Below are 15159 nucleotides of genomic sequence, written 5' to 3' on the forward strand. Positions count from 1 at the left end.
CCATGTTCCTTCATGTCTCTGAAACTCATCTGTAAAATGGGTATCATCAAACCTTCCCCCTATAGAGCTCTTGCAAGAATTAAATAAGAGTATAAAATGTCCCAATGGCTGGTATAGAGAAGGTATCCAACAAGGCACTTTTCTCCTTCCCCTACCTACCTCTCAACTTATAGCCACACCACATTAGCGATCCCCAACAAGAAATGAGTACAATAATAAGTATAGTTTTTTGTTTGTTTGTTTTTTTTAAAGAGTTTATTTATTTATTTAACAGAGAGAGATCACAAGTAGGCAGAGAAGCAGGCAGGCGGGGGGGGGGGGCAGGCTCCCCGCTGAGCAGAGAGCAGGATGCGGGGTTCGATCCCAGGACCCTGAGATGACCTGAGCTGAAGGCAGGGGCTTAACCCACTGAGCCACCCAGGCGCCCCATGAGTACAGTTTTACCATTATTTGCTGTAGGACTGGGTTCAAACTTGTGAATTTTACTTTTACAAATGTGTTGAGTCCCAGAAAAGCTAACGGATGTAGCAAAGAAAGGAAGAAATAGCCCTAGATCCTAAGTATTTAGTTTCTGCCCTGAAATGTTCTCCCCGTTACTCACACAGCTGGTTTCTTCCAGCCCTAAGATCGCCCCCTGACTCCCAAATAAATCAGGTGCCTCTCCACTGTTGTTTATAGACCATTCTGTTCCTTTTCTTCCAATTCTAAATTGTTTATCATCTGTACATTATTTATACAAGACAGTAAGTTCCAGGAAGAAAATCTCCCCTGTGTTCACTGCTGCATCTCCAGTGTCTGCATAGGCCTTGGGATGTAGTAGGTGTTCAATAATTATCTGCTAAAAGATGATGGAATGGTGAATACAGGCTATTAGAAGAGACTTACACATGAAATAAGGAGTTCACAGACGACAGTATATCGTCAACAGCCAGCTCTAACAGACTCACCCTTTTGCAAGGTGACTTTGCCACTTTTCCCTTCAAAGGTGGAGTCTATTTCTCCATCCATCAGACTGAGGCTTGACCATGTCACTTGTCTGGCCAACAGGACGTGAGCTAATGTGATGCAACCAGCGGTTGCACTTTGATGCTTTTCCTCTTACTGATGGGGACCCATCTACCACCCTGTGAACAAGTCCAGGCTAGGCTACTGGATGAGGAATGAGAACACAGGGAGAGGACCCAGTCATGTGAGGCCACCTAAACCACCCGACCCAAGACAAGCCAGCCAAGACAAGAAAACCTGCACAGAACTGTGACAAGACATGTCTGTTGTTTTAAGCCAACAAGCATTGATTGGGTTATTTTTTAAGCAAGAAAATCTTACTAAGACAGCCCCTCATTAAACACATCCCACAAACCTCTCCAAAGTAAGATGCTAGGTGCTCCTGGAAGCAACTCACTTATAAGGAAACTGCTAATTTCTGTAACTTTGGATGATAAAGAAGTGGGAGCTCAGTGAGACTAAAGGGGTACAGTAAAAACAGAGAGAGAGAGGAGTCTTAAAGTTCCCACCTTGGAGCTCTGGGTAAGGAGACATCAACTTTTTAAAACACCATTTCTGAAGCAAGTGGAAAAGAAGTACTGCATTCCCCAGCCTACAGTCCACCAGAAACAACTGGCCTGGCACCTCTGGCATGAGAGCATCAGCTCTTGAGTTTTAGAAATCATAAGAAAGAATACATCCTCTTGCACTTTAGCAGAGCTCAGGATGAGGCCAAGGGCCAAGTGTGGCCCACTGCTTATTTCTATAAATAAAGTTTTATTGGGACACCTGGATGGCTCAGTTGATTAAGCATCTGCCTTCAGCTCAGGTCATGATCTCCAGGTCCTGGGATTGAGTCCCACTGCAAGGAGGTGAGAGGATGGGGGGGTGATCCCAGCTCAGCAGGAAGTCTGCTTCTCTCTCTCTCTCTCTCCCTTTGCCCCTCTACCCCCACTCATTCTGTCTCTCTCTCTCCAATAAGTAAATAAAATCTTTAAAAAATATAAAGCTTTATTGAAACAAACCCACGGCCATTGTTTGCCATATTGTCTGTGGCTCCTTTCATACTACAGTGACAGAGTTGAGTAGTTGGGACAGAGACCAGATGGCCTTCAAAACTAAAATAGTTACTACCTGGCTCTTTATGGAAACCATTTGCCAACCCCCATACTGGAGTAATCAGGGTAGATTCAGTGGAGTGGTTGGGTCTTAAACTAAATCTTGAAGGAAAGAGGCAGTGTTTATTTTTGGTATAAAGAAATAGAGAATTGGTAAAAGAGTTTTATAAGAAAGAGTACTGAGAGCATAACTGATGTTACACCGCCATGGAAAGTCATTAAATTATTGATAACACAGACTATAACTGAATGTATATACCACTTACTATTTGCCAAGTACTGTCTATATGTTTCGTAGTAACTCATTTTATACTCGCAGCAATATTATGAAATAGATGGTTTCTTATCTCCATTTTTCCAGATGAGAACAGAGAGACACAGAGAACTAAAGATGTGTGCCCAAGGTCACAGAGTTATCAAATAGTCTAACTAGAATTCAAATCCTGGTATGCTTACTCTAAACTCCATAATCAATATAAAATATGATAAAGCCCCAAACTGTGCATATATTATAGCTATGAGCAATGACACGGTTTCTGAAGGACACATGAAAATCAGCTTTATCACTCTCTATTGCTGAACCTTCTTGGCTAAGCACAACACCTGTTCACTTTATGTACTCTTTGTCCCCTGCAAAAAACTGCCATGGTTCAGCTGAAAATCCCCTAAAGGGGACATCCCAATGGTGCATCTAGTGGTTATGTTGCCATGGTAATGCTGTGTTAACACAGTAACCACTGGCCATTCCAAGAGGCGGACCATAACCCATTCCTTAAATTTGAGTTTGAGAATGCCACTGTTACCTAAGAAAACAGAAGGTTCTCTTTCCCAAACAATAGTCAATAAGGTCATCCTGGTCAGGACAGGCTGAAGCCACCTTGGGCATTATTTCTTATAGATATAAACTGGGTTCTCTTTAGGGGTCCTATTTTAGAGCAGGGCTCCCAACCCAGAATAGTGATCTTTGATCCCTAGCCAAGAAATGGGCCAGCCCTTATGGTCAATCAGGGACCCATGGTGTATCTGCTGGGAGGCCAAAAGGATAACATGCATCGGGCCCATTATAAACACCCTAAGTAAAGAGAGGCAGAATTCCAGAAGAGAAGTTGTTTTTGATTCATTACCTTATTATCACATGGAAGAGATTCCTAGTAGATAATCTCTAACACAATTAAGAGTGAGAGGGAGAGAAAAGTACAAGCAGATGGAGCAGTAGGCAGAGGGAGTTGAGGGAGAAGCATGCTCTCCACCAAGCAGAAAGCCCATTGTGGAACTTGATCCCAGGATTCCAGGATCCCAGCTGAAGGCCGATGCCTAACTGACTGAGCCACCCAGGTGCCCCAAATACAATTAACTTTGAACAGATTAGCAGAACTTAAACTGATATATCTCCTTTAGAGGACATTTTGGCCATTTGTATCAAAAGCCTTAAGAATGTTCAAAGCCAATGACCCAGAAATTTGAATTCTACTAATTTATCCTAAAAAAAAAAAAAAAAAAAAAGATCACAGATATACCTCACGGCTGTACATTAAAGTATTACTTGTAATAGAGAAAAACTGAAAACACTTTAAATGAACACGGAATTCATTAAATAAATTATGAAATAACCATAAATTACTACATTAATGTTATAACCACAAAAACTATGCAGTTGTTTACATTTTGATCATGAAAGACTATTAAATTTAAAAAGCAGATTAAAACCAGCATCTAACATAAACTTCTATTTTTCTAAAAGCCAAAAATAATAATACATATATATATGCACTCATAGAAAAACATATTTAGCAGAGGTTTTCTCCCAGCATAGAACTATGGTGGTTTTAATTTTCTATTTTTTACATAATAAATTTTGCACTGTTTTAGTAACTCCTTTAAAAAAATGGTAACAATTATATTTAATTTTTTTAAATTGTGTTTCTCTCCTTTGGCTGTTACATTATTATACCTTGCCCTTATGGTGGTCAGTTCTGTGAATTCTACCACTATGTTTTCCCAGTAAGCCAAAATGCAGAGCAGTCTTTCTCAACAACCTAGGGGAAAGGCAGCCCATATTTTCAGAGATCCACCCACGATACAAAAACCCTCAAATCCGACAACTGGCTGACCAGCCTTATTGGGCTTTTACTCTGATAAACAGCTACACCATAACAAGACTCTGACTGCCTTCATCAAGTTTATCAACGTTGCCTGTTCTGGTATGGGTTTTGTTGTTGTTGGGGTTTTTCCTAAAAAGAGTCAGAGTCCAAAATTAAAACAAGAGGTCAAGGAAATTAGCTGACTAAGAGCTCATTAAAACACTGTGTACTGTACAGATTGTGAAACAGCTGAATATTGTAGGGCCTGGAATGTGGCAGAGAAGAGAGATGTGGGGTAATTTCTTTTCCCAGGACAGAACAGGAGCAGGTAAGCTGAGTTAGAATATAACCACATTCCGAGCCATTTCTGGACAGGACGTGACTTAACATTTTTTGAAATAAAGGAGTGTCTTTTCATTTCACTCCAAATGATCATTAGGAAAGGGTTTATTTATATATTGCACAACAAGTGGACAAAGTCAACTTGTGTTTGGCTGTGGCTGTCAGGATAAAGTTAAGTAGGTTCAGCTAGCAATCAATAATAAAAGTAATAATTAGACGCACAAATGTTTGGCTTTTCATCTAGCTGCCAACTGGCAGCCGTGTGAACTTTCCCGATCACCTTATCTGAAGCTACTGGAGGAAAGGACACTCCTTTAAAACAACCAACACAATCCCAGAGGCAGAGAGATGTTCCCTAAAGTAGCCTCGCTCAGTAAAATAATCCATGTTTATTGCAGTAGCTTGAAAAGAGGAGAAAACTCATAATTTCAGGGGCAGAGTGACATTTCTGTGTCTGCTCAACCTCTATCTTTAAGCACCCACGACTCTCCAGACTTGAGTGTGGTGCTGTGTACTCAAGCTAGGACCCTATCCGCTCTGGGGCATGGACTGTAAGGCATTCAGCATGACAGACTCCATACTAAAATGATCCCCCTTGTCCTTACCCTGTATTCCTCCCTCTTAGAACGTGACTTTGCTGCCCTTTGCATTAGACAGTTGAGTTTCTGTTCCCACCTCCCAAGTCTCACTGGCTTATGACTTACTTTGACCAACAGAACACGTCAGCAGAGACACTGTGCCACGTGTGAGCCCGGGCCTCAGGATACCTCATATGCCTCTGTTCTTCCTTCCAGAACACTGCCTGTGCAAATAACCCAGTACCAGCCCAACAGGCACTAGAGACCACAAGGGGGAGAGGTGAGACACCCAACAGGAGCCTTCGGTAACCCCCAGAAGCAGAGCCACGGAGGGAACCTGCAGCTGACTGGAGATACACAGCAGAGAGTAGCTGAGGGCAGGTGAACCACCCAGAGGAACCAGGCTTAAAGTGCTGTCCCACAGAACCGGAAACTAAACGCAGGGTGGTCATCTTGGGCCCTCCAGCTTTAGGAGGGTTTGTTACACCGTAGTGCCCAACCAATCCATATGCTGACAACAGATGCTAACTCTGACAAGCCAAATACAAAATGCCACAGGGCACCTGATGGGAGCACCTGTGATATTCCAGCATGCTGAAAATTGCAATGAATCATCCAATGGATCTATATACAGAACAGATCTGACCAGCTGTAGGAGGGACCCTAAAATGGCTGTCTATCTGGAAAAGGGCTAGTTCAAAACAGTCATAGCTCCTTTGAAAAACTGTGGATGAGCTGGATTTGTTTATGAAGTCATTCTTCGTTTCTTTTCTCTCTCTCTCAAAAAAAAAAAAAAAAAGCAGCTCTTTCATTCAATTAAGACTGTTGGACACGATAGGAATTGTCTGGCTTGATTCAAAGCAGCCATATCCTCTCTGACACATGTTCAGCCTCCACCACTCCATAGGCTGGAATTTTAAATCCAGCTCTCCTGAATTTATGACATGCGCACACGGTAGCAAGTCCCTACAGGCTGAAAATCAAACTGTAATTCAAAGGCCACAGGGCTGAGGAAACAGCCAGAAGATAAATCCCAATTTCAACCTTGGATTCGCAGCAAGTTGATTTAGTGGACTGTCAGTCATATTTAAAAATAAAATAAAACTACAAAGACAGCAGACGGCATGTTCTAAAGAGAAACAGGATGATGCTTTTCAGGACTCCTTCAAAAAGCTCTTGTTACCTGAAAAGAACTGTTCTGTTATTTTAAGGGCCCTAGAAACATTTGGCCCCCATCAGTCATTTGCAGAAGTTTCTGAGTTTTTAACTAATGAGAGAGAAGGAAGAAATGCAACCATCAAATACAACCGAGCCCCCCACAGTAGAGGTGGCATTTCAAGATGGCAAAGCAGCCGGTTTCTAGAGCTGAGCAGGTTCCCCCCACCCAACAGAGCACATGGAAAAGGAACACACGCAGGGTGCAGAGGCGCGGGTACTGACCTTACAGCCCTCACAGGCGCTGACTCCATAGTGGTACCCCGATGATTTGTCCTGGCAGACGAAGCAGGGTTTGTACACACGGGGGGGAGGAAGTGGAGACGGAGGGCTCGGGACCAGTTCCTCAGAGCTGGTGCTCTGTGTTTCAATTGCTGTGGTGGAGATGGGTCGGGGTGGCGGGTGGAGGGGAGAAAAAAAGAGAAAATGGGTCATTTCATTTCTTTTTCACCAGCGAAATCATAGGTCCCAGTGCCAAGTTCAGCAAGAACACCAGCAAAAACAGGCCCACAAAAACACGGGTCGTTGTCGGCCAGGCTGTGGGGACATGGACAGGATTGTGGTGCTCTACCGTTCACAGAGCAAGCATATTTGCCCCTCTCCTTCATGGTGCGTCCCAGCACTGAGGGACATGATTTTCTCTCCATGCTGCCCCTGAGGGAAACAGAAACTGGGGAAGTGCCATGACTCGTCCAAGATCAACAGGCCGGTTCGTAGAACCAAGACCAAAGTGAGATCTTCACCCTGCAACACCCGGTCTTTCTGCTCTTTGTTTTCCTTAGCTTCTGAGGCACATGGAGTCTCTGAAATGACTTTTTTGACCCAGTTGCTCACTTAGCCAAAAGTAAGTTTCCCAAGACAAATGGAGAAAATGCCCACAGCAGCCACTGGGCAAGCATCTGGGGAGGGCCATGCAGCCACGACAGATCGTCATTAATAACAAAATCGGTAAGACCTTGGCTACTCCAAGACTGCTCCTTGGACCAGCGGCCTCAGTGTCCACTTAGAGCTAATAAGAAAACAGAGCATCAGGCCCCCGCTCAGGCCTTGGGAATCAGAATCTGATTTTGAACAAAACCCTCAGATTGCCAAATATACAATTAATGTTTGAGAAGCAGTGGGTTATACTGATGATGGCAGAGTCATTCTGCTCTTTTTCCTAGATTTAAAAATACAGGATTTCCCCATTTCATTTTTTAACCACCCAAATTCCATGGGAAATAGGAATTCACAGAATTTATTCTCCCATCCCTTCTTACCAGATTTATGTTCCAAGTCAAGACCTGGTCCTTTTCCTATCACAGGCAAAAATGCACACAAAGTGTGATGGAAATGGGGAAGGGAGTGAGTGACCCAAAGTCATTCAGTAATGTTCCAGAATATTCCAACCTCCAAATTTCTTTACAATATACAGTATATTCCCCAGAGTGTAAGCTTTCCAGTTGTTCCACTACTCACAATCTTCCAGACTAGATATTCTATTGACCTTATTGTCCGATAGCCAAACCTTCAGGAAGATGGGGCAACTCTACTTCTTACACACCTTGTGGATCCATCCTCATCTCATCATCCTGCTACCATGCCAGGCCAGCAGGCCACCATCATCCCTCACCTGAGCTACTGCAACAGCCTCTTCAATGGTCTCCCTGTGCCTGTGCTCCTACCCCTGGGTCCCTTCTTCAAATACAGAGTCAGATAACCTTTCAAAAAGGTAAAAGCAATTCACCTCCCTTACTTGTCTAAGGCCCTCCACTAGTCGCCAATTAGATCAAAGTCAATCTCATTATTGCATTCTACAAGGCTCTTTATGATACGGCCCCTTAGTAACATCAACATCACTGAGATCATCATTGTCATTTATCAGACCTCTAAACACTTAGCTTCTATTCCATCTCCTGAATAGGGCAAGCTTTTGTACCAACATAAGGCTACTGCACTAACCAGGTAAACATACCTGGAAATTCTCAGACTGCCACATGTCTGGTAACATTTCTTCACCTCTTAGATCTTAAATGTCACCTCCTCCAAGATGTCTTTTCTAAGATGTCCCTTCTCCCTCCTGATCACTATACCCCATTATTTTATTTTCTGTAAAACCCTGACTAGTATACCAAAATTTAGAACATTTGTTTATGCACAATTTTATATTCTACCTGTTACCTTCCAACTCCGGATTTCATGAGGCCATGGAACTTACCTGCATCATTTGCAACTACGTTCCAGGCCAAGAAGAGGTCCTGGCACATAGTAGGTAGGATATCTATAAATATTTGTGAATGAATACATGAACTTTCCCCTGCTCCCTTTGCGTTTCCATTCCAAGTACTAAGTGCCCCTCTAAGGCATTAAGGTAACACAATTACAAATCAAATAGCTTTCATATACTCATTTGCTTCTTAAAAAATTAATTACCCTTTTGGAGTAGAATCAACTATAATTATAGTATTTTCATAATTCAGAAGTATCTTGGAATGAATTCATTACAGTGATGCAGGGCTAGCAGATAAATCTATTACAGTCTTTACTGGTTAGAAGATGTCTGGGACAAAGACGGCCCTTACTCTGGGCAGCTTGGCACCATTATGACAAGTATTCTACACAAAAGTTAGCATCCGAGAAGTCACTAAAGCTTATCAGATCAGCTATTGAGCTGTTCAGTGCAAAAGCACTCCCAACACTAAGCTAATCAGCTTCATTGGAAGCAAATGAGTAATAATGACATCAACAAGAAAACAGTACTGGTTAAAAGTACGGAATAATGTGTGGCTCTTTGTTAAAATCTAAGAAAAACAAACATGCAGAGAATCACCCCCAACCTTCTACTCAGAGAAAAAGCATGGTTATCACCCCAGCATACACCCTTCCAGACTACTTTCCTAGCCAGATAAATGATTCCGGTTTGTTTGTTTGTTTACTAAAGAAGACTTTTACTGTAGATTTTGTTTGGGACTCTGTTTAACTTATTACGTCATGCGTTTATTTCCTTGCCCATAAATATTTTTCCTGCAAAACATTCCATTATGATGACCCTCTTTCTAACTAATCTCAGCACATGCCTATTTAAGATAAATTCTCTGAGGTGGAATTACTAGCTCAAAAGGTATGGTTATTTAGAAATGTTTTGTTACTTTTTACTTCATGTTGATAAACCGACTTCTAGAAAAGCTAGGTCACTCCCCATATATCAATACAAGGGAGTCCTTCCCTAAATGCCTCCCCAAAGTCTTGGATTGGTTTTATTTGTACGGCTCTACTTCCACCCAAGTGTTTCAACAACTCTGACAGAGTTATGTCATCACCACCGCGATCAATCCTGCATTGTGTTTGCCACAGAAGCAATGTGGGGTGTGTGTGTTTTAATGTTCTACTCGCTCGTGTAGAACAGCTAATCTGGCTTGTCTAGGAAAGTTGTAAATAGAATTCTGTTAGGGCTGGATTCAGCTGTCAGAGTTATGCCCTGAATTTCAAAAGTGGGTGGTAATTTCCATAAATATGTCACTTCAAATACATGTCCTAAAGGGAATCCAGCATTTCACCCTCCCAAAGAGAGGAAACAGAACTTGGGCAATTTAATACCCAAGAAACTCAGGGCAAAGCACACTTTTAAAAAGGCAGGAGACCTCACAAACCCCAAAACATTTTACAAAGTTTGCTAAAAGCCTTTTTCTGTGGATAAGAGTCACTTGTAACAAATGGATGAATCCAGAATGCTTTTCCTGAACAGGTGCCATGAATGGAAATGTTCTGTTGTCAGCGATCAATAGTGATGGCTCTAGACTTTTATTAAAGCTGTGGTGATTTCACCAGTAATGCTATGAACCTTCCCATGTTTGTGTGGTGGATGGTCATGTGTTCAATCACTTATTCTGCTGAGTAACTAGACCACAGCATGCCAGATATTGTGTTCTATGCTATGGATGGTGCGTGGTATAATGCCTTAGTCTTGATGGTTTTGCCAGATGGAAAATAAACCAAAAACGAGAATATAATACAGTGGCTCTCTGAGGCGGTTGTACATTAGACCAATGTAGGGAGCTTTTAAACATTCTAATGCCCAGATTGTATCCCAAAGCTATTACGCCAGACTATCTGGGAGAAGCCCTACTCTGACGGGCTTGAGATCCAGCGGTCTGTAGACAAAACAAAAACAAACTAAAGGGAATCTCCACAGACAGAGCTGGTGTGAGAGCAGAAGACCAGCGCTCCCAAGTGACACTGCTTTCTTGAACTCTGCCACAACTCCGGGGGTTAATTCATCCCCCAAATAAAACAAAACAAAACAAGAAGAAGAAGAAGAAGAAAGGAAGAAAGAAAGAATTAACGCTGTTGCCTATTTAAGAGCACTTGGCACTCACGAACTCAACTCACCTGAGAAAACACAGTATAAATGTCCTTGTTGTTACAACACACCTGAGTGTCATTTAAACACACGGAAAGTCTCCAACAATAGCTCCCTTCACGATTCCTAACATGCTTGGCATTTTTCTAAAGGTTAGATTAAGTAGCAGATAACATTTTTAAGAGAGAGCACAGTATACTAGTTTTTTTTTCTTTGTGAGAACTAATTTAGTGCTGCCTAAACCATGTTGACAGATTTCGGGATTTTATGTTGGGCCTGATTAGCGGCAGGCAGGCATCAAACGTTATGAAAGCCCTGTCTTTTTACTAGAACCTTCCATGATTAAGACAGTATTTTAATGCACTCTCTGGGCAGCTGAGCCTTAAAAGAAAAAGGAGTTGTAAAGCAAAAGGCATTTCCTGCATGGCCCCGGGGGAATTTTGAGCCCAGAGCTCCGGGACCCGGTGGGAGGGAGTAATTTCAGCTAATTAAGGGAGAATAGCAAAGTGTTGCATTTGGTCAAAACATTCAGTGGGGCTTCATTTTTGTTGGCAACAAAGAGAGCCGGTCTGGATTTTTTCCCCCTTTTTCTGTGGACTCACTGCAGGATTGCAAGGCCCACAGCTCACATACATTAGGGAGAAAGTCAAAGGAAACGCCAAAGTTCAACTAAAGTACAAGTAATTAGAACCAGATTCACCGCTGTCTGCGTGTCCGCATGCGCGTGTGAGCACGGGTATAGACGTTTTATTAAAATATAATTTACATGCCCCAAAACGTTAGAATGGGGGGAGAAAAGAGAAAAAAAAAACCCTCCAAACTGTCGCTCATTTAAAACCCTCCAAACTGTCGCCCGATGGGAGGCGGGGTGGGAGCTTGGGGGGGCGGGTAGGGAAGGTCAGCTTTTAATCATCTTTCAGGAGAAGCAGTTTGTTTCCACACACATGGAATTTGCAAATCTGTAAATCGCATTGTGAAGTTAGGTAATTGCCAAACAAGAAAACCTTTGCTTTAAAATTGTCTCCCCTCACTCTGCTGCTGGATTTCTTATTATTAAGCAGCTCCAAGATTAGTCCAGGGTTTGGGGCAGTCAAAGAAGGGGGGTGGGGGGAGAAGGAAAACATCAACGCAGGCTCTGGCAGTCTTGACTCAGTAACCTGCCCGTGACCCTGAAGGAGTGTGTGTTTGCCCGGGTCACCCGGGATCCTGGCCGAGGGCTGGAGCTGGGTTATGAGAATCCCTGCTATTCTGACCACACATGCAACAGGTGCTGAACACAGGCAGGGGACAAAAGCAGGGGCCAGGGGAAGACTTTGATTTTGCAGTCCTTAAAGAAAGCTTTGCTTTTCCAGTTTCGTCCCCGGACCGGCAGCATCAGCATCACCTGGGAACTGGTTAAAAGTCAGGCTCTCAGCTCCACCCGAGAGAGAGGCCTGCAGAATCAAGATAGGCATCTTAAAATCCCTGAGAATTCCTATGCACATTAGCAACGTTTGAGACACCATGACTTAAAAATGTCTTGCTACTGCCCTAACTTCCTGAAAATCCCAAACATTTTGCTGAGTCAAGTTGGCATGGGAACCCTGTCATCTTCCCCTTTGCATAGGTCCTTACTAAATACTCCACCTTGTTAAGTACTTAATACCTTGAGAACTTCGGGCTCTGTGTTTGTTTACGCTCACCAGAAGCCAGAAGTCTTCGTTCTCTCCCACGGAATTCTGGCAGTGGATTTTAGCTGGCAGTGGGTTCAAAGTTGCTGGGGAAGAGCCTGAACAACTACTATCTGCTAGTTACTGAGCCCTTACTAGGAGCCAGGGGCTGTACTCCTTGCTTAATATGTATTACCTCATTTAACTCCTCCCCCCAAACCAGGGGGAGGGGCAGAACCAGGAACCTGGGGCCTTAGAATTAAGAACTCAGAATTAGGAATTTAAAAAACACAACACGACTCTCAGCCTTTACAAGAGACTGAAATGGTTTCATAGACATAGCTATTATTCTATGAAAACCCACAGCTTTTGCCTTCTCTTTTTCCAACTCCCTCATTTATCTTCTTTGCTAGAAACGTCACTGGGTCTGGTCTGGTCAGGTGAGTTTATTCCAATTTGAGAAAAGTAGGAGTGTGTACCTCCCTTTCTTTTCATTCATGGTTATAATTTTCCAGACACCGATTCCAGACATGGTTAAATTCGACAAGATAGTTTGGGCTTTAAAAAGAGAGAAAGAGAGAGAGAGAGAGAGAGGGAGTAGTTCAGCATCCACTAATCACTCTGTATTACTGCTACACCTGCCTGGGCTCACGGCCAGCAAGAGAAATTATTCCTGGGACTGACTTCTACCATGGGAAGTGCTGTCATATTTTCATAAGGGACCATGACACATTCAACACCTACATTTCATTTTGATAATACGCTTTCTTGCTTCAAGGAACATAGTCGAAAATTATCTCATAGGTTGTTTTGGGTGACGTTTTTAACAGACGATGCTTTATATCACTATTTTCTAGGACATACTAAGATAGCTTATGACAGGGTTCAAATAAATTCTCCCTTAAAATCACTTAACAGGCCGACACATCTAACTACTTGTTAATGATGTGAACTGAGAGGCATCAGAAATGGAGCTGCATTAACTGAGCAAATGCTGGAACTGGTCTCGGGAGCCACGTATAGATGAAGCTAATTGCATCGCAATATTAAGGTCCCCCTGAAGAGTTTATCTCAACACCAAATGATTCAGTTCAATATTCCACTTCTAATCAGGATTCCCATAATTTCTAAAAAAGCAATTATTGCACTAATAAATGACATTCTATTATCTGTTCAAATTTCCTGCACATAAAGTTGATTAAAACCGGAGCACTAAAATATATATCATCTGAGATACAAAATTCTTTGCTTATGCACTGCTAATATCTATTAAAAACCACGGTGATATCAGCCTAACAGAAAAGTTATGAGGAGAAATCTGCCAGAATACTATATTTAAGAAAGAGGACAATGAAATCAGGCTTTGTCATATGGGGATCCTTGCTATATTCCAAGAGGTGAGAAAGTTCAAGTGTGGTGACACTGAAATTGAGCCTAAACGATCTTTCTCACCAATATGATGCTCTGCTTACTTGGTTGTAAGTGGGCTGCAAAGAAGTTTTTTGGTTTTGTTTAGTTTTTAAAGGTATACACTCGTGAGTGGTATCAAAATAACTCTGAGCCCATTTAATCCTGTGTGGGTTTTCTTGGTTTCTAAAAAGAACTAAAACACCATAAGCCTGCAGAAAACGATACGTAGGAAGTGATGGGAAGGGCGTGGGCTTTCCTGCCAGATGAACCTGGATTTGGATCCTTCTTCTGCCACTTACTAATTTAATGGCAATACAGTTTACTTCTTTCAGCCCTAGTATTTCTTTCAGAAAAATGCAGCTAATCCTAAAAAAATTCCTGTTGGTGAAACAGAGACAATATTTGCAACTTCCCTGGCACACAGTTAGTGCTTAATAAGTGATAGCCAACCCTTACCTCCCCACCCTCCGCCCAACATTTCTCTTCTATCTTCCTTGATCTAGGGGAGCAGTTCTTAACCAGCATTGATTTTGCCCCCCCCCCCAAGGGACATTCTACAATGTCTGGAGACATTGTGGCTGTCATAATTGGGGGCTGCTACTGGCATTTAGTGGGCAGAGGGCAGGGATGCTTTGAAACATAACACAAAGAACAAGACAGCTCTGCTCCCCCCCTTCACCCCAAATGAATTATCTGGCCCAAATTGTAAATGGTGCTGAGGTTGAAAACGCTGATCAGGGTAAGGATGCTACTTGTGTGGAGACTTTAGGACAAAGCAGTGGGACAGCAAATAAGGTGATTTCCTGCAGCACCAGAGAGGTGGGCCTGGCATCCTAGCAGACCGAAGGCAGAAACCAGGTTCCTAACTCTGCCACATACCAGCAGTCACTTTCACTTCCAGAGCTTCCATGTCCCCAACCTGAAAAGTGGAGATGGCAAGCACACTTACTACGTGGTAGGTTTGACACTTTGTGAACTCCATAAAAAATACATAAAAATAATAGCTACCACTTCATGATTAGAGTATTTGGTGAAAGGTGGGTAAATCCTATCTTAACATGACTAATATTGTTCCCTGAGAAGGTGACAGAAACAATCTCTAGAGTCTAGTCAAATGAAACAGTGCAACAATATTAACAGTTAATCTTTGTGGAACGTGTGCTGTGGCCGAGCTACTACTCCCATCTGTTCTAAGCATGTTCCACAGATTAATTCATTTGGCCCCCATAATGACCCCAGGAGATAAGTAGTCTTCCTGTTTTGTTCTTACAGGCAAGAGACTGGGGGCACAGTGGCACTGTTCAAGGCCACACGGACAGCATGGGCAGGGATGGGAATGCACATGGTCTGGGGTTCATGAGAAGGAGAGTGCCCCAGGTGTTGGCAGAAGACAATGACATCATTCGTACCACACGGAACTTCTTGGGCAAGACGATGGCATAG

At 42.7% G+C, this 15159-nt stretch overlaps 1 protein-coding gene across 6 annotated transcripts in view; it reads right to left on the minus strand.

Moving 5' to 3' along the window:
• Positions 1 to 15159, minus strand: part of RARB (retinoic acid receptor beta) — a 725834-nt gene that overhangs the window by 129341 nt on the left and 581334 nt on the right. For all 6 annotated transcript variants that reach the window (XM_032327731.1, XM_032327902.1, XM_032327988.1 and 3 more), the window contains one exon: positions 6544 to 6692. In XM_032327731.1, coding sequence (XP_032183622.1) covers positions 6544 to 6692 — 149 coding nt within the window. The remainder of the gene's footprint in view (positions 1 to 6543; positions 6693 to 15159) is intronic.

The sequence above is a fragment of the Mustela erminea genome, chromosome 1 (genome assembly GCF_009829155.1).
Source record: "Mustela erminea isolate mMusErm1 chromosome 1, mMusErm1.Pri, whole genome shotgun sequence".
Lineage (NCBI taxonomy): Eukaryota > Metazoa > Chordata > Mammalia > Carnivora > Mustelidae > Mustela > Mustela erminea.